Source organism: Sebastes umbrosus, chromosome 8 (assembly GCF_015220745.1).
Source record: "Sebastes umbrosus isolate fSebUmb1 chromosome 8, fSebUmb1.pri, whole genome shotgun sequence".
Taxonomy (NCBI): domain Eukaryota; kingdom Metazoa; phylum Chordata; class Actinopteri; order Perciformes; family Sebastidae; genus Sebastes; species Sebastes umbrosus.
The window spans coordinates 29,690,732-29,717,671 of NC_051276.1; the positions used below are offsets into that span (position 1 = coordinate 29,690,732).

The 26,940-nt window shown below is 38.2% G+C and overlaps 6 protein-coding genes across 9 annotated transcripts in view; all 6 read left to right on the top strand.

Annotated features, from left to right (window-relative positions):
* Nucleotides 1-19,559, top strand: part of LOC119492638 (zinc finger protein 664-like) — a 59,570-nt gene extending 40,011 nt beyond the window's left edge. Inside the window, exon 2 of the mRNA XM_037777222.1 lies at nucleotides 17,898-19,559. Within this exon, the coding sequence (XP_037633150.1) occupies nucleotides 17,898-18,871 (974 nt within the window). The 3' untranslated portion in view covers nucleotides 18,872-19,559. The remainder of the gene's footprint in view (nucleotides 1-17,897) is intronic.
* Nucleotides 752-7,368, top strand: LOC119492633 (zinc finger protein 121-like). Of its 2 annotated transcripts, none has more exons than XM_037777209.1 (3): nucleotides 752-1,070; nucleotides 1,217-2,434; nucleotides 5,905-7,368. In XM_037777209.1, the coding sequence occupies exons 1-3, from the start codon at nucleotides 899-901 to the stop codon at nucleotides 6,162-6,164; spliced, it is 1,650 nt and encodes a 549-aa protein (XP_037633137.1). In that variant the 5' UTR covers nucleotides 752-898; the 3' UTR covers nucleotides 6,165-7,368. The 2 variants fall into 2 exon arrangements, with proteins under 2 accessions (XP_037633137.1, XP_037633139.1); XM_037777211.1 differs by having other exon boundaries at nucleotides 753-1,070; nucleotides 1,217-2,350.
* On the top strand, nucleotides 8,189-9,889 carry LOC119492649 (zinc finger and SCAN domain-containing protein 12-like). Its single transcript, XM_037777240.1, has 2 exons — nucleotides 8,189-8,501; nucleotides 8,638-9,889. Exons 1-2 carry the CDS (start codon nucleotides 8,330-8,332, stop codon nucleotides 9,777-9,779), a joined length of 1,314 nt encoding a protein of 437 aa, XP_037633168.1. The 5' UTR covers nucleotides 8,189-8,329; the 3' UTR covers nucleotides 9,780-9,889.
* LOC119492645 (zinc finger protein 699-like) lies at nucleotides 13,117-15,403 on the top strand. Of its 2 annotated transcripts, XR_005207821.1 has the most exons (3): nucleotides 13,118-13,422; nucleotides 13,517-14,552; nucleotides 14,602-15,403. XR_005207821.1 is itself a non-coding variant. In XM_037777235.1 (2 exons), exons 1-2 carry the CDS (start codon nucleotides 13,251-13,253, stop codon nucleotides 14,479-14,481), a joined length of 1,137 nt encoding a protein of 378 aa, XP_037633163.1. In that variant the 5' UTR covers nucleotides 13,117-13,250; the 3' UTR covers nucleotides 14,482-15,403. The 2 variants fall into 2 exon arrangements, 1 of the variants encoding a protein (XP_037633163.1); XM_037777235.1 differs by having other exon boundaries at nucleotides 13,117-13,422; nucleotides 13,517-15,403.
* A 1,414-nt stretch (nucleotides 19,560-20,973) lies between the features above and the next one.
* On the top strand, nucleotides 20,974-23,382 carry LOC119492636 (zinc finger protein 121-like). The gene is made up of 2 exons (XM_037777219.1): nucleotides 20,974-21,279; nucleotides 21,422-23,382. Exons 1-2 carry the CDS (start codon nucleotides 21,108-21,110, stop codon nucleotides 22,645-22,647), a joined length of 1,398 nt encoding a protein of 465 aa, XP_037633147.1. The 5' UTR covers nucleotides 20,974-21,107; the 3' UTR covers nucleotides 22,648-23,382.
* Nucleotides 23,383-24,177: 795 nt separating this feature from the next.
* Nucleotides 24,178-26,016, top strand: LOC119492639 (zinc finger protein 699-like). Of its 2 annotated transcripts, XM_037777225.1 has the most exons (3): nucleotides 24,178-24,487; nucleotides 24,638-25,054; nucleotides 25,097-26,016. In XM_037777225.1, exons 1-3 carry the CDS (start codon nucleotides 24,319-24,321, stop codon nucleotides 25,702-25,704), a joined length of 1,194 nt encoding a protein of 397 aa, XP_037633153.1. In that variant the 5' UTR covers nucleotides 24,178-24,318; the 3' UTR covers nucleotides 25,705-26,016. The 2 variants fall into 2 exon arrangements, with proteins under 2 accessions (XP_037633153.1, XP_037633151.1); XM_037777223.1 differs by having other exon boundaries at nucleotides 24,638-26,016.
* Nucleotides 26,017-26,940: the final 924 nt, after the last annotated feature.

The following is a 26,940-nucleotide window of genomic DNA, read 5'->3' on the forward strand; positions in this document are numbered from 1 at the left end:
ACAGTGAGTTAATAGTTCCTAAAAATGAATACACACAATATATATATATATTTTGTCATTTGTTTTACTATTTTCATACACCCTCTCAGTGATATGAGTTGAGCTGTCAACAAATCAGCCTAAGCTGAATGAAAACAATGATCAGTGCCCAAAGAAATGTGGGCAACGAAATGCTGTTTTGTGATCTCATGTATGTATTCTAACAATAAAGTGTTGTGTGTTTACGGATATTTTTAATGCAGGGGTATGTTTTACTGAACGTTACCTGTATTAAGTCCTTCCATCCCTGCTAATATTTTTTTTATTCAACATTTTTTTTTTTTTCGAAATAGCTCATAAATACATCAGTCAAGCACAGAGAAAAAAAAACATAATTTCCCTGTGAAATTAAGCGAGACAGCTGTGCAACCACAGACAACCCTTATTAAAAGCAGAGAGATAAATGACTTCAACAGTGGCAGCAGCACTGGGATAGCACTGGGGAGACATTTATGTAAAATCCAAAATAAAGAAGGAGGGTTAAGAAGTCATGGCAAAAACAGAAAAGAACAGGTTATAATTAGCAGACTAAGAATTGGGCACTGCCAAATTAAACAGCTCACTATATATTATTGGAAAACACCCTACTGGTCATTGTGGCTAGTGTAGTGGACGGGTAAAACCTGAAGGAGGCAGCAATGCAACACAAAGAATGCCAGCTGCTGTAAAACCCCAAGAAGAGGAAGAAGAGGAAGAACCCACTTCCACTGTCGAAAATTAAAAGTGTGACATTCAAAGGAAGGAAACAACACAAGCGCACTGGTAGCATCAGCTGCATGCACGTGTTGAATTAGCTGGAAGACGTAGTAGATATTGTAGTTGTAGCACAGATGATTATGTCATCTGTAATTAAACAACAATGTCTTCAGTTGAGTATTTGAGAGAGTTTGTCAACGAGCGACTAACTGCTGCTGCTGAAGAAATATTCAGAGGTTTTAATAAAACTATCTTCGAGTACGAGGAAGAGATCGATCGTCAAAGCAAACTGTTGGATATCTTTTGGAAACCTGAAATAAAGTTACACAGGATAGGTGTATAAAACTTTTTTATTATTTTTATTTCAATACCACAAAACAATAGAATTCAGTTGTTTTAATATATCCAGGAATTTATTTGCAAGCATTTTTTCTTAATAATCACAGTAGTATCCTCTTCATTTTGTTCTCTGTCCCTCCAGAGCTCCCACAGCAACATGTCTGTAAGGAGGAGGAGGTTCTCGCTGACCAGCAGCTCTGTATTCAGGAGAGGAACTCCAGTCTGGACCAAGAGGACCCAGAGCCTCCAGAGATTAAAGAGGAACAGGAGGAACTCTGCATCAGTCAGGAGGGAGAGCAGCTTGAACTGAAGCAGGAGACTGAGACCTTTATGTTGACTCCTACTGATGAGGAAAGTGACCACATCGAAGGTCAGACTTGCAACATGAGAATTGATGAAACCTATAGTTTGATGGAGGAAAAGCCTCTAAGCTACATTTCAGTTAAAAGTGACCACAGTGAAGATCAGACTCTGGACTTTAATCCTGACAAAAGTCAGAGTGTAGCAGAGACAGAGCTCCCAGCTAGCATCAGTCGGCTAAAAGATGATTCTGACCGTGAAAATCCTGAAGTATCAGAACCAAACAGTGACCACCAGCTCCTCTCTCACAACTCTCATGAAGCTGAAAGCCAAGATCAGAAAGGAGGCCAGAATGGAGACTCAACTAGAAATGCAGAGCCAAAACCAAAGAATGAAGATCACAAAAGCAACAGTCACACTATCAATGTATCTAACCCTACTACGTCAACGACTCACTGTAATACCAAAACAGGTAAAAGCCTTTTCCAATGTGTCACGTGTGAGAAAGCTTTTAAGTTTAAGTCACATTTTCAGAGACACCTAAGTATACACACAGTTAAAAAGCTGTATGCTTGCAAAACATGTGGAAAAGATTTCAAATACAACAGTCACTTGATAGTCCACATGAGAATCCACACAGGTGATAGTCCATATACTTGTGAAACATGTGGGAAAGGTTTCAGATGGAATAGTTGCTTAACGCTCCACATGCGAAAGCACACAGGTGAGAAGCCACACCTTTGCAAGACCTGCGGGAAAAGATTCAGTAACATTTCAGTATTGAAAAGGCATGTGACAATTCACACAGGCGAGAAGCCGTATACCTGCGAAACATGTGGGAAAGATTTCAGATGTAGCAGTAACTTGAGAGTCCACATGAGAATCCACACAGGCGAGAAGCCATACCTTTGCAAGTTCTGCGGGAAAAGACTCGGTGACCAGTCAGCGTGGAAAAGTCATATGGCAGTTCACACAGGTGAGAAGCCACATACTTGCAAAACATGTGGGAAAAAATTCCAATACAATAGTTACTTGATACGCCACATGAAAACCCACACAGGTGAGAAACCATATTCGTGCGAAACGTGGGAAAGATTTCAGACGTAGCAGTAACTTGAGAGGCCACATGAGAATCCACACAGGTGAGAAGTCGTGCCTTTGCAAGATCTGCGGGAAAGGATTCTGTGACGTGTCATCGTTGAAACAACATATGAGGATCCACACAGGTGAGAAGCCATATTTGTGCAAAACATGTGGGAGAGCTTTCAAACGTCGCCGTGAATTGATAGTCCACGATAGAAAAGTCCACACCGGTGAGAAGCCGTACCTTTGCAAAATCTGTGGGAAAAGTTACTTCGATGTGTCTCACTTGGCAAGGCATATAAGATTGCATTCAGACAAGTAGCTTTGTATTTGCAAAATGCGTGGGAGACAATTTAGTTCTCGTGGTTCATGGTTAAAACAGAACAACTGACAGAAGTGAGGAGCCACATAATTGCAGAACTTGAAGGAAAAGTTTTACTCTTATCACAGAATTGAAAAAACACCTGAGGATCAATAAACACAGGAGGAACTTTTGAGCTGAAACTGCTGTGGAGATGTGTTTGCTAACTGAATGAAATACAAACGCTACATCTCTTTAACTGAATGTCAACAATTCCTTTGAGAGGTGGTCACAATATCTTATTATAATAAAGTAGTACATTTTCTTCATATTACTACATTATATCTTTGAAATAATCATAATCTCTCAAATCTTTCTTGCGCAACGAGTTTATAGCTCTTATACACACTTTCAGTCTGTAAAATGAATTTTATTATTATTATTTTTTACAATTTTTATACACCACCTTAGTCATATGAGTGGATTGTGAACTGTAATGTTGAAGCTGAGAAACCCTTTCTCTACTGGGGTTGGGTCGTGTATGTTGCAATTCTTCCAATGACTTTTCTTTTTGTCATGTCATTTAATTGAATGTTTTTGAATGTATTTTGGGATTGCATCAACTTGTTATAATTTCTGTTGTTTCTGGACTTCAGAAGTGACACACAAACAGAAATTGTACATGGTGCTCTCAAACGAATCAGCCCAAGCAGTAGTAATGAATGAATAGTGAATGAATGCAATGATCAGTGCCCAAAGGGAGGTGGGCACGGAAATGCTGTTTTGTGATCTCATGTTTGTATTTTAGCAATAAAGCTTTGTAAGGTGATGATGTAAGAACACCAGATTCATACTGAAGTCTAAAAAAAAGCTATAAGTATATTCTGTTCATTAAGGCTGCAGATGTGTGTGAGTGACATTAAAAGCAAAAAGTAGTCATAGTGAAGAATAGAGTGTTATAGCATGCAAGAGGTGTTTCAATGTTGGAGCTCACCGGCTGAAGATAGAGTAAATATTTTATTTAATACCACTATGAAGTTTGATCAGTGGAGCTGCCTTATATTAAAACAAATATATATGCATGTACTCATGTACAACAATGATTGTCCTCTTTTGGCCAAGATTAAATGTAAATTCCACACAAATCTACGAATAAAAAAACATCCGTTTTGAGGTATTCTTTCATTACTTTCATTTTATTCTACACATACTTCCACTTTATTACCTTTTATAGGCAAATATTGTTCTTTTTAGTTCACTACATTTATTTGACAGCTATAGTAACTTTGCTGATGAAGACTTTTTTGTACAAAAACTTGTAGTCGGCTTATTAAGTATGACGCCTTGTTATCCATCAGTATGTGAACTACACAAACACTTCCTTGCTTTAAATCACATGTTGATTTGGTAGGTGTGCGAACATTTTCAGTGCATGGGTATTTTTTTGTGTGTTATTGCTACTTTTAACATCCTACCTTTAAAGTTCTTCAACCCCCACTAATATGATTTTGTGATAGCTCTAAAAGACATCAATTACATGTAGTAGTAGTAGTACATAGAAAATAACCTACTTTCCCTGTTATTTCTACTTAAATAATCAGAATACCGCTGCTTGTTTTTTGTACAAAATCAGTACCTGCGAAGTAACAAAAACACTGTTTTGTCTGTCAGTTAAAAGTTGTAGTTTTATACCAAATTTCCTTGTAGATTGAAGCGAGGTAGATGTTAAAGACGCACAAGCTCTGAATAAAATGCCATCAGTTTGAAAGCGGAAAGAAAAGCTGCCGCAGTTCCACTGTCGGACCTTAACAGTGTGACACCCAGCGGAAGTAAACAACACAAGCTCTAGTAGCGTTAGCTGCATGCACGTGTTGAATTGTCTGGAAGACGATATTGTAGCCGTAGTGCAGATAATTATTTCACTTATAATTAAACAACAATGTCTTCAGTTGAGTCTTTGAGAGAGTTTGTCAACGAGCGACTAACTGCTGCTGCTGAAGAAATATTCAGAGTTTTTAAAAAGACTATTATCGAGTACGAGGAAGAGATCGACCGTCAGCGCAAACTGTTGGATATCGTTTGGAAACCTCATATAAAGTTACACAGGATAGGTGTGTTAAACTTTTTTATTTTACTATAATAATAATTATTATTATTTCAATACCACAAAACAGTGGAATTCAGTTGTTTAAATATATCCTAGAACTTATTTGCACTAAATCACAGTAGTATCCTCTTCCTTTTGTTGTCTGTCCCTCCAGAGCTCCCACAGCAACATGTCTGTAAGGAGGAGGAGGTTCTCGCTGACCAGCAGCTCTGTATTCAGGAGAGGAACTCCAGTCTGGACCAAGAGGACCCAGAGCCTCTACAGATTAAAGAGGAACAGGAGGAACTCTGCATCAGTCAGGAGGGAGAACAGCTTGAACTGAAGCAGGAGACTGAGACCTTTATGTTGACTCCTACTGATGAGGAAAGTGACCACAGTGGAGATCAGACTCTGTACTTGAATCCTGACGAAAGTCAGAGTGCAGCAGAGACAGAGCTCCCAGCTAGCATGTGTATCTGTGTGATAAAAGTCGAATCTGACTGGGAAAATCCTGAAGTATCAGAACCAAACAGTGACCACCAGCTCCTCTCTCACAACTCTCATGTAGCTGAGAGCCAAGATCAGAAAAGAGGCAAGAATAGAGACTCAGGATCAACTAGTAATGAAGAGCCTAAGCTAGAAAAAAGACATCGCAAAAGCAGAAGTCACACTAACAAATTATGTAACCCTACTATGTCAACGATTAGCTTTAATTCTCACACAGGTAAAAAGTCTTTCAAATGTGACACCTGTGAGAAAGCTTTTAAGTATAATTCACTATTGCAGACACACCTGTTAAATCACAGAGGTGAGAAGCTGTACTTGTGCGAGATCTGCGGAAACAAATTCATCAGACCATCAACATTGAAAATCCACATGAGAACACACACAGGTGATAAACCACACCCTTGCAAGACCTGCGGGATCAGATTCCGTACACTTTCAATCATGAGAAGGCATATGACAATTCACTCAGGTGAGAAGCCATATATTTGCAAAACATGTGGGAAAGATTTCCGACTTAAAGATGTATTTAACCGTCACATGAGAATCCACACAGGTGAGAAACCATATTCGTGCGAAACATGTGGGAAAGATTTCAGACGTAGCAGTCACCTGAGAGGCCACATGAGAATCCACACAGGTGAGAAGCCGTGCCTTTGCAAGACCTGCGGGAAAGGATTCTGTGACGTTTCATCGTTGAAACAACATATGAGGATCCACACAGGTGAGAAACCATATTTGTGCAAAACATGTGGGAGAGCTTTCAAACGTCGCCGTGAATTGACAGTACACAATAAAAAAAGTCCACACCGGTGAGAAGCCGTACCTTTGTAAAATCTGTGGAAAAAGATACTTTGATTTGTCTCACTTGGCAAGGCATATAAGATTGCATTCAGACAAGTAGCCTTGTATTTGCAAAATTCGTGGGAGACAATTTAGTTCTCATGGTTCATGGTTAAAACAGAACAACTGACAGAAGTGAGGAGCCCCATAATTGCAGAACTTGAAGGAAAAGTTTTACTCTTATCACAGAATTGAAAAAACACCTGAGGATCAATAAACACAGGAGGAACTTTTGAGCTGAAACTGCTGTGGAGATGTGTTTGCTAACTGAATGAAATACAAACGCTACATCTCTTTAACTGAATGTCAACAATTCCTTTGAGAGGTGGTCACAATATCTTATTATAATAAAGTAGTACATTTTCTTCATATTACTACATTATATCTTTGAAATAATCATAATCTCTCAAATCTTTCTTGCGCAATGAGTTTATAGCTCTTATACACACTTTCAGTCTGTAAAATGAATATTATTATTTTTTTACAATTTTTATACACCACCTTAGTCATATGAGTGGATTGTGAACTGTAATGTTGAAGCTGAGAAACCCTTTCTCTACTGGGGCTGGGTCGTGTATGTTGCAATTCTTCCAATGACTTTTCTTTTTTGTCATGTCATTTAATTTAATGTTTTTGAATGTATTTTGGGATTGCATCAACTTGTTATAATTTCTGTTGTTTCTGGACTTCAGAAGTGACACACAAACAGAAATTGTACATGGTGCTCTCAAACGAATCAGCCCAAGCAGTAGTAATGAATGAATAGTGAATGAATGCAATGATCAGTGCCCAAAGGGAGGTGGGCACGGAAATGCTGTTTTGTGATCTCATGTTTGTATTTTAGCAATAAAGCTTTGTAAGGTGATGTAAGAAAAAAAGCTATAAGTATATTCTGTTCATTAAGGCTGCAGATGTGTGTGAGTGACATTAAAAGCAAAAAGTAGTCATAGTGAAGAATAGAGTGTGGCAGCATGCAAGAGGTGTTTCAATGTTGGAGCTCACCGGCTGAAGATAGAGTAAATATTTTATTTAATACCACTATGAAGTTTGATCAGTGGAGCTGCCTTATTTTAAAACAAATATATATGCATGTACTCATGTACAACAATGATTGTCCTCTGTTGGCCAAGATTAAATGTAAATTCCACACAAATCTACGAATAAAAAAACAAACATCCGTTTTGAGGTATTCTTTCATTACTTTCATTTTATGCTACACATACTTCCACTTTATTACCTTTTATAGGCAAATATTGTTCTTTTCAGTTCACTACATTTATTTGACAGCTATAGTAACTTTCCTGATAAATACTTTTTTGTTCAAAAACTTGTAGTCGGTTTATTAAGTATGACGCCTTGTTATCCATCACTATGTGAACTAGACAAACACTTTAATGTTTCTTGTTTTAAATGAAATGTTTCTGATTTGGTAGGTGTGCGAACATTTTCAGTGCATGGGTAAATTTTAGTGTGTTATTGCTACTTTTAACATCCTACCTTTAAAGTTCTTCAACATCCACTAATATGATTTTGTGATAGCTCTAAAAGACATCAATTACATGAAGTAGTAGTACATAGAAAATAACCTACTTTCCCTGTGAAAGTATTGACTTAGCTGGAAGATGATGTTGTAGTTGAAGCGAATTTGTAACTAAACAACAATGTCTTCAGTTGAGTATTTGAGAGAGTTTGTCATCGAACGATTAACTGCTGCTTATAATACTTCTTTACTTTTTCTTAACTAACATTTTGAATACACAATGATCACTGTGTGTTATTTCTACTTAAATAATCAGAATACCGCTGCTTGTTTTTTGTACAAAATCAGTACCTGCGAAGTAACAAAAACACTATTTTGTCTGTCAGTTAAAAGTTGTAGTTTTATACCAAATTTCTTTGTAGATTGAAGCGAGGTAGATGATGTTAAAGACGCACAAGCTCTGAATAAAATGCCATCAGTTTGAAAGCGGAAAGAAAAGCTGCCGCAGTTCCACTGTCGGACCTTAACAGTGTGACACCCAGCGGAAGTAAACAACACAAAGCTCTAGTAGCGTGAGCTGCATGCACGTGTTGAATTGTCTGGAAGACGATATTATAGTTGTAGTGCAGATAATTATTTCACTTATAATCAAACAACAATGTCTTCAGTTGAGTATTTAAGAGAGTTTGTCAACGAGCGACTAACTGCTGCTGCTGAAGAAATATTCAGAGTTTTTAATAAAACCATTATCGAGTACGAGGAAGAGATCGATCGTCAGCGCAAACTGTTGGATATCGTTTGTAAACCTGAAATAAAGTTACACAGGATAGGTGTGTAAAACTTTTTTATTATTATTATTATTTCAATACCACAAAACAGTGGAATTCAGTTGTTTAAATATATCCTAGAACTTATTTGCACTTAATCACAGTAGTATCCTCTTCCTTCTGTTGTCTGTCCCTCCAGAGCTCCCACAGCAACATGTCTGTAAGGAGGAGGAGGTTCTTGCTGACCAGCAGCTCTGTATTCAGGAGAGGAACTCCAGTCTGGACCAAGAGGACCCAGAGCCTCCACAGATTAAAGAGGAAGAGGAGGAACTCTGCATCAGTCAGGAGGGAGAGCAGCTTGAAGTGAAGCAGGAGACTGAGACCTTTATGTTGACTCCTACTGATGAGGAAAGTGACCACAGTGAAGATCAGACTCTGAACTTTAATATTGACGAAAGTCAGAGTGCAGCAGAGACAGAGCTCCCAGCTAGCATGTGTATCTGTGTGATAAAAGTCGAATCTGACTGGGAAAATCCTGAAGTATCAGAACCAAACAGTGACCACCAGCTCCTCTCTCACAACTCTCATGTAGCTGAGAGCCAAGATCAGAAAAAAGGCAAGAATAGAGACTCAGGATCAACTAGAAATGCAGAGCCTAAACTAGAAAAAAGACATTGCAAAAGCAGAAGTCACACTAACAAAGTATGTAACCCTACTATGTCAACGATTATTTTTAATTCTCACACAGGTAAAAAGTCTTTCAAATGTGACACCTGTGAGAAAGCTTTTAAGTATAATTCACTATTGCAGAGACACCTGTTAAATCACACAGGTGAAAAGCCACACCCTTGCAAGACCTGCGGGATCAGATTCTGTGACCTTTCAGTCATGAAAAGGCATATGAGAATCCACACAGATGAGAAGCCGTACGCTTGCAAAACATGTGGGAAAGATTTCAGACATAAAAGTACCGTTAACATGCACATGAAAATCCACAGAGGTGAGAAGCTGTACTTGTGCGAGATCTGCGGAAACAAATTCATCAGAGCATCAACATTGAAAATCCACATGAGAACACACACAGGTGATAAACCACACCCTTGCAAGACCTGCGGGATCAGATTTCGTACACTTTCAATCATGAAAAGGCATATGTCAATTCACTCAGGTGAAAAACCACACATTTGCATGACCTGCGGGATCAGATTCTGTGACCTTTCAGTCATGAAAGGGCATATGAGAATCCACACAGGTGAGAAGCCGTACACTTGCAAAACATGTGGGAAAGATTTCAGACTTAAAGGTACCTTTAACCGCCACATGAGAATCCACACAGGCTAGAAGCCGTACGCTTGCAAAACATGTGGGAAAGATTTCAGACATAAAGGTGAATTTAACCTCCACATGACAATCCACACAGGTTAGAAGCCGTACCTTTGCAAGACCTGCGGGATGACATTTAGTTACATGACAGCGCTAAAAACTCATGCTAGAATCCACACAGGGAGAAACCATATTCATGCGAAACGTGCAAAAAGAATCTGTCGGACGTCAACATTGAAGGTCCATATACCGATCCATACACGCGAGATGCTGCACTTTTGCAAGATCTGCGGAAAAAAATTCAGTGACATTTCAGTATTGAAAAGGGATATGAAAATTCACACGGGTGAGATCCCATATACTTGCAAAACATATGGAAAAGATTTCCGATACAATTGTTACTTGATAAGCCACATGAGAATCCATATTCGGGAAGTCCATATGAGAAGATGTGCTCAGTAAACTTTGAAGTACTACGGACACTCATTTGGACTTTTTTGGGGGGGTATTCTTGAAAATGGACGATAAAGTTGCCATTTACAGTGTAACATGTGACACCAATGAATAACTGTTACGATATTGGGTATGATTGTTTTTTGTTTACTTGTATAATTACTGTACTATCACTGTTTTTTCAATAAATTCAGATCACTTTGACTAATCTTTATTGTTCATCTTATTTATTGTTTACTGCTATTTGTCTGTTATGCTGATGAAAAGCTGCAGCACTGCAGCACAGAGGTTTCTGGTGTAGTCGGACCCATAAAGGCAAGAAGCTGTACGCTTGCAAAATATGTAGGAGAGATTCAGTAAAGAGAATCTAGAACCTAGATTTCTACATTTTACATTTCCTTGTGGAATGAAGCGAGGTAGATGTTCATGTTTTGGCCACCAGTCGCACTTCCACTGTCGGAACGTTAACAGTGTGACACCCAGCAGAAGTAAACAACAGAAGAGCCGGTAGCGTTAGCATTGAATTAAATCAGCTGGAGGACGATGTTTTAGCGCAGATAATTATTTAAAGAGGACCCAGAGCGTCCACAGATTAAAGAGGAACAGGAGGAATTCTGCATCGATCAGGAGGGAGAGCAGCTTGAACTGAAGCAGGAGACTGAGACCTTTATGTTGACTCCTACTGATGAGGAAAGTGACCACAGTGAAGATCAGACTCTGTACTTTAATCCTGATGACACTGTAAGTGCATCAGAGACAGAGTCTTTGGTCAACATGCCAGTCAGCTCCGCGGTACCAGAATCAAACAGTGACCACAAGCTCCTCTCTCATGTAGCTGAGAGCCAAGATCAGAAAGGAGGCAAGAATGGAGACTCAGGATCAACTAGAAATGCAGAACAAAAAACAAAGAATCAACATCCGAAAAGCAGAAGTCAAATTAACAATGTACATAACTTTACCATGTCAAAGATTCAAAGTAATACTCACACAGGTATACAGTTTTTCCAATGTTTCACGTGTGAGAAAGCGTTCAAGTATAAGTCACATTTGCAGAGACACTTGATAACACACACAGGTGAAAGTCAATATTCTTGCTTTAAGACTTTAAAATGTGACACATGTGGGAAAGCTTTTAACTATCAGTCATGCTTGGACATGCACCTGAGAAGTCACTCAGGTGAGAAGCCGTATTCTTGCAACACCTGTGGCAAAAGATTCAGTCAGAAATCATCATTGAACACTCATATAAGAATTCATACAGGTGAGAAACCATATACTTGCAAAACATGTGGGAAAGATTTCAGACGTAGCGGTGACATGACAGTCCACATGAGAAGATCTCACACTGGTGAGAAGCTGTAACGTTGCAAGATCTGCGGGAAAATGTACTTTAATGTATCTTATTTGGCAAAACATATAAGATCGCATCCAGGCAAATAGCCTTGTATTTGTAAAATATGTGGGAGGCTTCACAGTTTCAGTTATCATGGTTCAAGGTCAAAACCCACAAGAACACACAGAATTGAGGAGCCACATAATTGCAGCACTTGTGGGAAAAGTTTTACTCAAATCACATTCCTGAAAGAACACTTGAGGATCAATATGCTCAGGAGAAACCATCGATCTGAAACTGTTTTAAATAAAGTCGAGAAATCAATATCTTAATGTGAAGTTTGCAGTAAAATCCATATACTTCAAGTCATCTTTGACAGTTTTATATGAAACCTCCTACACATCTTTATAAGAAGTCAGATTTTACATTTGAGAGCAACTGGCATCACTGTTTTATATTACCAGAGAGAAACCCTATCAATGTGAATGTGCCTTTCTTTTTGCTATTTTTATTCACTATTTCACTTTTATGTCTGGCCAAATTTTTGCCATTTTTCCTTAATAAATGACAAAATGATTAATTGATTAAAGTTAGTTTTTGATTAATGCTAACTGATTTCAAAGAATAAAATGCCAACAATTATAAGTGGAACCTCATTTCCACTTTCAGAACTTAACAGTGTAACATCCAGACAAATAAACGTTTAATTAAACAACAATTGTGACAAATTGTGAAAAGTTGCTTGATACAGTGAAATGTACATATTCTAGAAAATGTATACTTGTATTTGAGTACCACCAAGATATAGCAAGATATAAGCGGTACTCAAATATAAGTCTTAGAGGTCTACTTTCTAAAATGTCTACAGTGTCACTAGTCCAGGAAGGTTGGATTATGCAAGTGATATTTAAATTGAGTCAGGTTGCATTGAAATCTTGTTATGGGTCCAGATTCAGATCATTGGTCTGACTGTTAGATGTGGGAAATGTATAGATACATAGTAAGTATAAATAAATAATAATAATGACAATAAATAATAATAATAACAATAAATATAATGGAAAAAGTTGTGCTAAGTAGAAATGAGGGTGCAATGCAATACCAGACCATCTATCATTTATCCAAACTTTGAAAAGAAAGCAAAAAACATTATTACAGCAAAACGACAGCATATAAATTCATAGAAATATTTTGATAAATTAGAAAAAAATACATGAATGTATGCAGGGCCAACCATGGCCTCTGTGTGTGTACAGGAGCCTACACATACATGTGTATCCCTACACGCCCTGAACTCTCAGGTGAGAAACCATATACTTGCAAAACATGTGGGAGAGATTTGAAATCTAGCAGTAACTTGAAAGGCCACATGAGGCCGCACACAGATGAACAGCTGCAGCACAGAGGTTTCTGGTGTAGTCGGACCCATAAATGCAAGAATGTATGCAAAGTATTTAGGAGAGATTCAGTAAAGAGAATCTCTCCTAGATTTCTACATCTTTCATTTCCTTGTGAAATGAAGCGAGGTAGATGTACATGTTTTGACCACCAGTCGCACTTCCACAGTCGGAACGTTAACAGTGTGACACCCAGCGGATGTAAACAACAGAAGAGCGGGTAGCGTTAGCATTGAATTCAATTAGCTGGAGGACGATGTTGTAGTCGAAGCGCAGATAATTATTCAACTTTGTAATTAAACAACAATGTCTTCAGTTGAGTATTTAAGAGAGTTTGTCAACGAGCGACTAACTGCTGCTGCTGAAGAAATATTCAGAGCTTTTAATAAAACTATCTTCGAGTACGAGGAAGAGATCGATCGTCAGCGCAAACTGTTGGATATTCTTTGGAAACCTGCAATAAAGTTACACAGGATAGGTGTGTAAAACGTTTATTTTTAAACATATAATCCAATTTTTTTCTCTTTACCATCACAGTAGTATCCTCTTCTTATTGTTGTCTTTCCCTCCAGAGCTCCCACAGCAACATGTCTGTAAGGAGGAGGAGGTTCTCGCTGACCAGCAGCTCTGTATTCAGGAGAGGAACTCCAGTCTGGACCAAGAGGACCCAGAGCCTCCACAGATTAAAGAGGAACAGGAGGAGCTCTGCATCAGTCAGGAGGGAGAGCAGCTTGAACTGGAGCAGGAGACTGAGACCTTTATGTTGACTCATACTTATGAGGAAAGTGACCACAGTGAAGATCAGACTCTGTACTTTAAACCTGACAAAAGTCAGAGTGCAGCAGAGACAGAGCTCCCAGTTAGCATGTGTGTCAGTTGGATAAAAGATGAATCTGACTGGGAAGATCCTGAAGTATCAGAATCAAACAATGACCACCAGCTCCTCTCTCACAACTCTCATGTAGCTGAGAGCCAAGATCAGAAAGGAGGCAAGCATGCTAGAAATGCAGAGCCAGAAGAAGAGAAGAATAGAAATCACAAAAGCAACACTAACAATGAGTCCCTATTGCAGAGACACAGGATAATCCACACAGTTGAGATACCATATACTTGCAAAACATGTGGAAAAGATTTCCGACACAATAGTCAGTTGGTATGCCACATGAGAATCCACACAGATGAGAGGCCGTACCTTTGCAAAGTATGCGGGAAAGGGTTTAGTCAGTCATCAGGATTAAGCGCTCATAAAAAAATCCACACGGGTGTGAGGCCACATTTATGCATGACATGCGGGAAAAGATTTAGTCATGCATCGGGATTGAACGCTCATATGAGAACCCACACAGGTGAGAAGCCGTTTCTTTGCAAGATCTGCGGGAAAACATTCAGTGAAATGTCAAAATTGAAAAGGCATATGAGAATCCACACGGGTGAAAAGCCGTATGCTTGTCAAACATGTGGGAAATATTTCAGACGTAACGATGAATTGGGTGTCCACATGAGAAGAGCCCACACTGATGAGACGCTGTGTATTTGAATTGGAAAGGTCTTAAAGGGTGCATACAGACAAGTAATTTTCTATTTGAACCAACACATGAATGCAGCACTTGTGGGAAACGTTTTTCTCTTTGTCAGGTTATGTGACCTGACAAAACAGTCCATAAACAGGACAAACCATCAGCCCCTCTGGTCGAGTGTTCACTCACCTAAATGAATACACTTTTGTAATAGCAACATCTTTGTAATTGTTTATACACAATTTCCCATAAAGAAGAGATCACAAAATCTTACTGTAATGAAGTAGTACATCGTCAACAATCCCATCAAGGTTTGTTAAATCAACCTGTTTTTTCCTTCATAGTACTGCATTACTCATATTTGTGTAGCAACAATATTTCTTTGAAACAATCAAATCTTTGAAACGCCTTTATTACACAATGAGTTTATAGTTCCTTTTAACATTTGACCTGTTAAATTAAATAAATGTAATTTAAAAAAATATTTTCATACACCACTTCACTTATATGAGTGGATTGTGAACTCTGATGTTGAGGCTGAGAAACCCACTTTCTACTGGTGTCACGTATGTTGTCATCCTGCAAATGTTTTATCTGCAGTATTTCTATACATTTTATTATTTATGTATTTTGTGATTGGTTCAACTTGATAAACTATACTATTACTTGATACTGTAATGTTGTTTGGGGGCTTTCAAGGAGACACACACACAATGCGGATGGTGTGCTACATGGTGCTGTAAATAATTTTGTAAACAATTAAAATATTTTTTAAATGCCAGTTATTCAGACCGATGTTCCCAGCTTGATGGATTGGAGGATTACGTTAACTACAAGCAATAACAATGTAGTGCATGCCATGATTGCCCAAGGAACGTCTGCAATGAAATGCAGTTATTTGATCTCATGTATGTATGTTAATAAAGCTTTGTATGGTGATGATTCAAGAATCCCAGATTCACCCTGAAGTCTAAAGCTATAAGAAAATTCTGTTCATCAAGGCTGCAAATGGATGTGACTGACATCACAAGTAAGAGTTATAGTGAAGAATAGTTCTTTTCACAGTGTTAAGTTATAGCATGCAAGAGGTGTTTTAATGTTGCAGCTCACCAGCTGGAGGTTGAATTAAATTATGATTTGGAGGATGATTTAACAGTGTCACATCCAGCGGAAGTAAATAATGTTTTCTGTTAAGTGTACTGTTAAGCTGTAAAATGAGAAAGTTTGTGAACCGGCAGCAGTCATCAGTTGATCAGTTGAGGATATACCAAGCACTGCCCACCAGCCGGAGCACAGCCAATAGGAATGCTCTCTCTAGATTTTTTTAAAGCCTGAAAACTGAGCCATGAGGAGGTGCAGAAGTCTAGTTTTCTCTCAGAGCACTTGAATTACAATATGCTGAAAGGTTACTATGGAATTTCTACCTAATGATGCCAAAAAACATTCTGCTTACTGCAGGTTTAAATAATTGGAACACTTCTTCCACCACTGTTTATTTTATTATTTTTGTTTTTTATACTTTATTTTTTCCCCTTTTTTCGAGGTTGTTTTCATATATGCAATATACAGTTCGTAATTACAATAGTTTATAAACCAATTTTTAAGTAGATGAGCTTATAGACAAACTCATTAAGCACACTAGAGAAAACGACTTCAACATTCAGTTGAAATAAATACAATAATAAATAATATATATACAATTCAATTGAAATAAAATTAAAAAAAGAAATAATAATAACAATAATGATAAAAAGAAAGAATAGAGTTAAAAAAATAATACAAAAATAAGAGTAATAATAAATTAAATAAATAAATAAGTTAATAGAAAATAAAAAAGGGGGGGAGGGTGTGAAGCGCAAATATATAGTAATAAAATTTACATGGGCACTGTTTATTTTTTAATACGAAATAATTAGACTATCTGCGAAGTCACAAAAATGTTGTCTGTTAGTTAAAAGTAGTAGTTTAGAAAATAATAACATTTTAGTCATTTCCACGTGGAATGAAGCAAGATAGATGTAGGCTACATGTAGTTGAGATGTAGTAGACTAGTTGAAAGCGGAAAGACACTGTCGGAACTTAACAGTGTGACACCCAGCGGAAGTAAACAAACAACACAAGCACTAGTAGCTTTAGCTGCGTGCATTGAATCAGCTGGAAGACGATGTTGTAGTCGTAGTGCAGCCAATTATTTCATTTTTTTTAACCCGATAACAATGTCTTCAGTTGAGTATTTGAGAGAGTTTGTTAACGAGCGTCTAACTGCTGCTGCTGAAGAGATATTCAGAGTTTTTAAAAACATTATCTTGGAGTCCGAGGAAGAGATCGATCGTCAACGCAAACTGTTGGACGTCGTTTGGAATCCTGACAGGATAGGTGTGTAAAAATGTAATTATCTTATTAACACAGAACAGAGGAATATATATACTAATATATACTGGTACTTATTTGCTTCCCAATGTCCTCCCTAAGGCCTTAAACCTTAAAAAATCCTTGAGTGTGAGAGGCTGTGAGGGCTTGAAATTGGTATAAATATGAATGGGACAGCACTTTGTAGCAACACATCATGTTACCTTGAAGATGCCAATTGTGGTATTTTATTTTAAGTGTTTTCTTCCAGGCTCTTGCCTTTAAGAGAAAAAATAAAAAATCAATTTACTTGTGTTTGTCAAACTTCATTAAAGGGACTGTTTGTAAGAATCAGAATTGCCTGTTAACAGCGACACCTGTGGCCGGTGTCTCCCTCCGGCCGCGGTCAGGAGGCTGAGGCGGGAAAAGCCAACACTAGGATCAGCACTGATTCATGGAGAGACCTTCGTCTGGTCAGCTAACATTACTGCCAAGCAGCTGAAATATAGAGTGATATTGTGGTTTTAGCTGACGTGTGTCACCTCACTGTTTTGAGCGATGCTCGTTCATGTCTATGTGGAGCGAGCACAAGCGCGAGCCCGACGCTGACTTTCGTTGACTTAACGGCCACAGGTGTCGCTGTTAACAAGCATTTCTGATTCTTACTAACAGTCCCTTTAAAGGAATATTTCACCCTTAGAATGACCATTTGTATATCAATTACTCATCGCGTGTTACTTGAATTCTTGAAGAAAACTTTGTTTTTCTTGAATGCCTCCACGGTGAAGAGAATCCAAAAATGTCCGGAACAGAGTAAATGGAAGCCAGGTTTAACAACAGCAAAACTATATCAAAAATCAAAAAACTCGTGCAGAATAATCCAAATCTCGTTTATCGCAATACTTCCTGAACACATGCATTTTCGCCAAAATCGTACTTTTTAAAACACTTACTCCACTACCGTCTAAGACATGAATGTCAACTACAACTAGACTGATTGGCGGAGGTATACAACAGTGAGGTGCTAATTCTAGTTTTTGTCTACATCACAAAGGTAATTTATTGCTTTTGTTCTCTTTCCCTCCAGAGCTCCCACAGCAACATGTCTGTAAGGAGGAGGAGATTCTCGCTGAACAGCAGCTCTGTATTCAGGAGAGGAATTCCAGTCTGGACCAAGAGGACCCAGAGCCTCCACAGATTAAAGAGGAACAGGAGGAACTCTGCACCAGTCAGGAGGGAGAGCAGCTTGTACTGAAGCAGGCCTTCATGTTGACTCCTACTTATGAGGAAAATAACAACAGTGACCACCAGCTCCTCTCTCAAAACTATCATGTCGCTAATAGCCAAGATCGGAAAGGAGGCAAGCATGGAGTGTCAGGATCAACTAGAAATGAGAAGCCAAAACCAAAGGCACAAAGCATAAGTCACAATGAGTCAACGTTGCAGAGACACCTGAGCGTCCACACAGATGAGAAGCTGTGTCTTTGCAAGACCTGCGGAAAAAGATTCTGTGCCCAGGCAGCATTGAAAAGGCATATGACAATCCACACAGGTGAGAAGCCACATACTTGCGAAACATGTGGGAAAGATTTCCGACTTGGCAGTGTCTTGAAAGTCCACATGAGAACCCACACAGGTGAGAAGCCGTGGCTTTGCAAGACCTGCGGGAAAAGATTCAGTGACATTTCAGTATTGAAAAGGCATGTGACAATTCATACAGGTGAGAAGCCACATACTTGCGAAATATGTGGGAAAGATTTCCGACTTAGCAGTGCCTTGAAACTCCACATGAGAACCCACACAGGTGAGAAGCCGTACCTTTGCAAGACCTGTGAGAAAAGATTCAGTGACAATAAAGCATTGGAAAGGCATAAGAGAATCCACACAGGTGAGACAACACATACTTGCGAATTATGTGGGAAAGCTTTCAGACGTGGCAATGCTTTGAAAGTCCACATGAGAATCCACACAGGTGAAAAGCCGTATCTTTGCAAGACCTGCGGGGAAAGATTTGGCTACATGTCAGCACTGAAGAATCATATAATAATCCACACAGGTTAAAAACCATATTCGTGCTTGTGAGAAAAGATTCTGTCGGATGCCAGATTTGAAAAAGCACATGAGAATCCACACTGATGAGAAACCGTATACCTGCAAAAAACGTGGGAGCGCTTTCAGACTTAGTGGTGACTTAAGCCCAGACTGGTGACAAGCCATACCTTTGTAAGATCTATGGGAAAAGATTCTTTGGAGTGTTTGAATTGGAAATGCATGCAAGAGTGCATACAGACAAGTAGTTTTCTGTACAGCCAAAAAAAAGTTGAAAAAGTATATATATAATATTTATTTATTTTATTTTATTTTATTTATTTTTTGTTAAGTATACACTACTTAACTTATATGAGTGGATTGTGAACTCTGATGTTGAAGCTGTGAAACCCTCTACTGGTGTTGGGGTCACTTATGTTGTAATCCTGCCAGCTAGTCTATTATCTGCAGTATTTCTGTTAATTTAATATTTTTGGGTATTTTGTGATTGGTTCAATGTGATATACTATACTATTACTTGATATACTGTAATGTTTTGGGCTTTGAAGGAGACCCACACACACATTGTAGATGATGTGCTACATGACGCAATCAATGAATTTGATCAACAATTAAAATATGATATAGTGCCGAAAGGAACGTCTGCAACGAAATGCAGTTTTGCATGTATGTATTCTAACAATAAAGATTTGTATGGTGATGATGTGATGAATACTTCCCAGCCACAGTGGTGACATAATGCAAACCTAATGCAGACCTCACATTTCTTTAATGTATATACGGTTGAGTCTCTACATTCTAGCTAATGAGAGAGTTGCAGACTAGCCAAACAAGTTGTTAAGAGTTTTTTTTTTAATTAAACAAATTCAAATTTACAAACAACATGGCTCATATATCATTGGGGCTAGGGCTGTACCTGTATTTCATATTCTTCTATTATACTAAGAAGTTTCAATGCATATTCGTTTTTCATGACTTTAAGGGCTTTTATGTAAGAAACAAAACTCAGAATGAAACACAGGTTTCAATTTCATATACTTGGATTTGTGCAAATAAAATTTTCCAGGAATGAGAATGTTATTCACCAGAAAGTCATCTTTGTTATTGTCCATGACAAGCCCATAAACAATGTCCTTTTGAGAGAAGTTTCCCAGATGAGAAACTTTTGGGAAAAGCCAGTCATGTATATCATAAAGCCATAAAGCTCCAGAATACATACAATGAAAAATAATAAATCATCAGTAGTTTCAGTATCATCACAAAATACAGTTATTGGTTTCAATTCCAAATCGTTGTCGCGACAAATCACTGGATGGATACACTCCGCTTAATATTTTAAAATGGATTTCTTTAGTTGTTAAGAGTAAAATGCCTATTTGACCTCTTGAGAGACACACTGGCCTAATGAAAAGGATCTTGAAGATGGTGCAGTAGCGGACTAGTTTCAGAAGGAGGGAGCAAAACATGGCCAGTACTCCCTCAGATATCGTGGTGTACAAATATGGAACACCAAAATACATGTTATCAAGAGCTTGCTATCCTTAGAACATTTTAAAAGGAAATTATCATCACATTTAATTAATGATGTCTAATTATCTTTTGATATGTTTAGATATATTTTCTTTTCTTCTGTACTGTTTTTTTGTATGTATTTCATTGTTTATATTGGATTGTTTTCCACTGTTTGGTTAGGTTTTTCTGCACATTTTGTGTATTTCTTGTTGTTGTTTAGCTTTTGTTGTATTTTAAAAATGATGTTAATTTAGATCTTTCTTCCTTTTTTGTTATTGTTTTTTTTTTTGCTGGGGTTGGAGGGGGAGGTCCTTACGCAAATAAATAAAATAAAATAAATAAAATAAATAAAATAAATAAAATAAATAAAATAAATAAAATAAATAAAATAAATACAAGATAACGGATGCCGTAAACCCCCAAAAAGAAGAAGCAGAAGAACAAGGAGGAGGTAGTAAACAATACAAGCTACTACAAAGTTAACGTTTACTCTATGGATATATGGATTTAGCTGGATGACGATATTGTAGCTGAAGCGCAGATAATTATTTCAATCAGTTGAAAGCGGAAAGAGAAGCTGCCGCACTTCTGGTGTCGGAACTTAAAAGTGTGACACCCAGCGGAAGTAAACAACACAAGCTCTGGTAGCGTCAGCTGTATGGACGTGTTGAATTAGCTGGAAGACGATATTGTAGTTGTAGTACTGATAATTATTTAATTTTGTAATTAAACAACAATGTCTTCAGTTGAGTCTTTGAGAGAGTTTGTCAACGAGCGACTAACTGCTGCTGCTGAAGAAATATTCAGAGGTTTTGAAAAGACTATCTTCGAGTACGAGGAAGAGATCGATCGTCAGCGCAAACTGTTGGATGTCGTTTTGAATCCTGAAATAAAGATAACCAGGATAGGTGTGTAAAACTTCAACGGTCTTTAAAAACCTAACATGGCTGTATGACTCGTATAGGATCCTGTTTTAAATGTGTTTTTTCTGCTCAGATGTCTGTTTTTCTGTCATCAGTAGTATCTTCTCTTTGTTGTCTTTCCCTCCAGAGCTCCCACAGCAACATGTCTGTAAGGAGGAGGAGGTTCTCGCTGACCAGCAGCTCTGTATTCAGGAGAGGAACTCCAGTCTGGACGAAGAGGACCCAGAGCCTCCACAGATTAAAGAGGAAGAGGAGGAACTCTGCACCAGTCAGGAGGGAGAGCAGCTTGAACTGAAGCAGGAGACTGAGACCTTTATGTTGACTTATACTGATAAGGAAAGTGATCACAGTGAAGATCAGACTTTGTACTTTAATCCTGACAAAAGTCAGAGTGTAGCAGAGACAGAGCTTCCACCTAGCATGTGTATCAGTTGGCTAAAAGACGAATCTGACTGTGAAAATCCTGAAGAATCAGAATCAAACAGTGACCACCAGCTCCTCTCTCACAACTCTCATGTAGCTGAGAGCCAAGATCAGAAAGAAGGCAAACATGGAGACTCAGGATCAACTAGTAATGAAGAGCTGAAGCCAAAGAAACAAAACAGAAGTTACAGTAGCAATGTACATAACTCTAACTTGTCAGAGATTCACAGTAATACTCACACAGGTAAAAAATATTTCAAATGTGACACGTGTGGGAAAGCTTTTAAGTATGAGTTAAGATTGCAGAGACACCTGGGCGTCCACACGGGTGAGAAGCCGTACCTTTGCAAGACGTGCGGGAAAAGATTCTGTTCCATGCAAGCAGTGAAAAGGCATATGACAGTCCACACAGGTGAGAAGCCATACCTCTGCAAGATCTGCGGGAAAAGATTTGGTTACATGTCTACACTGAAAACTCATATAGGAATCCACACAGGTGAGAAGTCGTATTCATGCAAAACATGTGATAAAGATTTCCGACTAAGTGGTGACTTGAAAGTCCACATGAGAACCCACACAGGTGAGAAACCGTACGTTTGCCAAATCTGCGGCAAAGCATTCTGTGATATTTCAGCATGGAAAAGGCATGTGAGAGTCCACACAGGTGAGAAGCCATACCTCTGCAAGACCTGCGGGAAAAGATTTGGTTATATGTCAACACTGAAAACTCATATAAGAATCCACACAGGTGAGAAGTCATTTTCATGCAAAACATGTGGGAGAGCTTTCAGAAACAATGGTGACTTGACAGTCCACATGAGAACCCACACAGGTGAGAAGCCGTATACCTGCAAAACATGTGGGAGAGCTTTCAGACAGAGTGGTTACTTGACAGTCCACATGAGAACCCACACAGGTGAGATGCTGTAACTTTGCAAAACCCGTGGGGAGAGATTCTTTGGAGTACTTGAATTGGAAAGGCATATAGAAGTGCTTACAGACAGGTAGTTTTGTAATTCAACTCTCACAAGGCAGGAGCCACATAACTGCAGCACTTGTGGGAAAAGCTAATCACATTCTTGAAAACACAAGGGGATCAATATACACAGGAAAAACCATTGAGCTGAAACTGCTGTGGAAACGTGTTCACAAACTGAATGAAGTACACTTTTGCAATAGTTACATCTCTATAACTGAATTTAAAATGTTTTCCACTTGACGAGATGTAATATTTTAATGTAAAGTTTCCCTTTATATGACTACTTATATGTCTGTTTGCAAACAGTATTTCTCTGAAACAATCGTAGTTTCCCAAATCAAGGGGAAATGTTAGTTTCATAGTGAGTGCTTAGTTGTGGCACAGAGGTTTCTGGTGTAGTCTGACCCATAAAGGCAAGAAGCCTTACTCTTGCAAAATATGCAGGAGAGATTTCAGTTCCGTATAAGATGTATAACCTCACAATTTTGCAATAGGTGCGTCTTTGTATTTATATTTTACAGTATGTTGGAGTGAAAGCATTTCTGGGAAAATCACAGTATCCCGGGAATCTTTGTTTCACAGTGAGTGCACAGTGTTACTCTAATGGTGTGATGTGGTTGACTTATTGCTGTGCGAATGATTGAGCATTTGCCCTAAATTTTAATAAATGTTCATTTTTCAAAAGACCAGCGTATTGTATGTGTTTTTTGTCAGTAGTTCTAGTGTGAAATCAGTTCAAAACACTGACAGCTGATCTAGATACAGTTTGAAAGTCAAAATTAAAAATAGCATCACTTTTGTAATGAAATAATTGTTAACATGTAAGCAGTGTTGGAATTGTTCACCACCGTTTACTCCAAAACATTTAAATATTTTATAATTATATATGACAATAACGAGGGCTATTATGCATAGTTATTAATTTAACGTTTCTTACATGTTTTGCTAGTACCATTCTTTTACTTAACATTTTGAATGCACCCTGAATTACACTGTAGTATTTCTACTTAAACTGTCTCAACTCTTCTTCCACCACTGCTTATTTTTTTTAATGCAAAATCATTATCTGCAAAATAAAGATTTATTTTATTTATTTATTTGCACATACTGTATATAAAACTGCACAAAAATCCAGTCAATGAAAAACAAACAAGAAATGTGTCAGGAGAGGTCAAGAAGCCACAGGCTTATACAAAGGACCTCCCCCCCAACCCCAGGAAAAAAAAAAAACAATAACAAAAAAGGAAGAAAGATCTAAACTAACATCATTTTAAAAAAAAACAACAAAAGTTAAACAATAACAAGAAGTACACAACATGTGCAAAAAAAACCTAACCGCAACAAAAACATGTCTGTCAGTTAAAAGTGGTAGTTTACTAAAGATTACCAGATTTATTTGTGGAATGAAGCGAGACACATGAACATCCTGGTTACTGCTGTTAAAACACACACGTTTGAATAAATGCCATCAGTTGAAACCGGAAAGAGAAGCTGCTGCACTTCCGGTGTCGGACCTTAACAGTGTGACACCCAGCGGAAGTAAACAACACAAGCTCTAGTAGCTTTAGCTGTAAGATGATCTTGTAATTACGGATACTTATTTAATTTATGATTAAGCAACAATGTCTTCAGTTGAGTATTTGAGAGAGTTTGTCAACGAGCGACTAACTGCTGCTGCTGAAGAAATATTCAGAGGTTTTGAAAAAGCTATTATCGAGTACGAGGAAGAGATCGATCGTCAGCGCAAACTGTTGGATATCGTTTGGAAACCCGAAAGGTTACACATGATAGGTGTGTACAACTTCAGTAATCTTTAATAACCTAACATGCCAATGTCTCTTCTATATGATCCTGGTCTAAATATTGTATTTTTTCTGCTCAGATGTTGGTTTTTCTTTACCAACACAGTAGTATCCTCTTCCTTTTGTTCTGTCCCTCCAGAGCTCCCACAGCAACATGTCTGTAAGGAGGAGGAGGTTCTCGCTGACCAGCAGCTCTGTATTCAGGAGAGGAACTCCAGTCTGGACCAAGAGGACCCAGAGCCTCCACAGATTAAAGAGGAACAGGAGGAGCTCTGCATCAGTCAGGAGGAAGAGCAGCTTGAACTGAAACAGGAGACTGAAACCTTTATGTTGACTCCTACTGATGAGGAAAGTGATCACAGTGAAGATCAGACTTTGTACTTTAATCCTGACAAAAGTCAGAGTGTAGCAGAGACAGAGCTTCCACCTAGCATGTGTATCAGTTGGCTAAAAGACGAATCTGACTGTGAAAATCCTGAAGAATCAGAATCAAACAGTGACCACCAGCTCCTCTCTCACAACTCTCATGTAGCTGAGAGCCAAGATCAGAAAGGAGGCAAACATGGAGACTCAGGATCAACTAGTAATGAAGAGCTGAAGCCAAAGAAACAAAACAGAAGTTACAGTAACAATGTAAACAACTCTAACTTGTTAAAGATTCACTGTAATACTCACACAGGTAAACAGTCTTTTAAATGTGAAACATGTGGAAAAGATTTTAATTATAAGTCTAAATTGCAGAGGCACATGAGAGTACACGCAGGTGAGAAGCCGTATTCATGCAAAACATGTGGGAAAGATTTCAGACTTCCTGGTGACTTAAAAGTCCACGTGAGAACCCACACAGGTGAGAAGCCATACCTTTGCAAGACCTGCGGTAACAGATTCTGTGATTTTTCAGCATTGAAAAAACATATGAGAATCCACACAGGTGAGAAGCCGTATGCTTGTAAAACATGTGGGAAAGCTTTCAGACAGAACAGTAACTTGACAGTCCATATGAGAACCCACACAGGTGAGAAGCCATTTCCTTGCAAAACATGTGGAAAAGGTTACGGACGTAATAGGGGCTTGTTGCTCCACATGATAAGAGCCCACGCTGGTGAGAAGCCGTACCTTTGCAAGATCTGTGGGGAAAGATTCTTTGGAGTGCTTGAATTCAAAAGGCATATAGGAGTGCATACAGACAATTCGTTTTCTATTTGAACTCACACAAGTCAGGAGCCACATCGTTGCAGTTTTTGTGGAAAAAGTTTTACTCAAATGACATACTTGGAAAAACTCCCGAGGATCAATATACAAAGGAGAAACTATTGAGCTGAAACTGCTGTGGAGATGTTTTCACTAACAGAATGAAATACACTTGTAGCAATAGCTTCATCTCTGTAGTTGAATGTAAAATGGTTTGCACAAAGATGACATGTCAATATCATTGTGTAAAGTTTCCAGTCATATGACTGTATTACTTATATTTCTGTTAGCCGCTGTATTTCTTTTAACTATAAAGCAAGGAATCTCTGTCTGCCTTTCTGTATGTCCTTCACATATCTCGAGAACCGCTCATCCGATCAACTTCACACTTAGCGGGTGTGTCGCTGGGGACCCCATGGAGTGCTTTGTTGAATTTGGGCATGTGACATGTTCAATATTTGTAAAACTTTGAATAAACAAGCTCACAGCGCTCTGTGCAGCAGCGGATCCTTTGCTGGATAATGTTACAACCGGACTCTTCTTCGCTTCCCTTGAGTCAACAAACGAGGATAGCCCTCTGGACGCAGAATCGACAGTGTGACCATGAGTAAGCTGCGAGTGTGTTTGTCATGAGTTAGATATATGTTGGAGCGAAAGCGTTTCTAGGAAAATCACAGCATCTCTAGAATCTTTGTTTCACAGTGAGTGCACAGTAGTGGCTGTTAATTTAATGGTATGATGTGGATGACTGAGCATTTGCAAAAATTCAATAAATGTTCGTCTTTCAAAAGATCAGCGTCTTGTACGTGTTTTTTTTTTCAGTAGTTCTAGTGTGCAATCAGTTGAAAACACTGACAGCTGATGTAGATACAGTTTGAAAGTCAAAATTAAAAATAACATCACTTTTGTAATGAAATATTTATTAATATCCAAGCTGTATTGGAATTGTTTACTTTTACCCCCAAAATATTTAAATATCATATAATAATTGATTTAGCGTTTCTTACCTTAAACATGTTTTGCTAGTACTTCCATTTTTTTACTTAACACTTTGAATGCACCATGAATTACACTGTGGTATTTAAATTTATGACTTTATTCTCGTAATATTATGACTTTATTCTCATTCACATAATACTACGACTCCTTTTTCTCTCTTAAACATGACTTTATTCTCATAATATTACGACTTTTTTTTCTTAAACTTTTGACGTTATTCTCATAATATTATGATATTTTTTTCTTAAACTT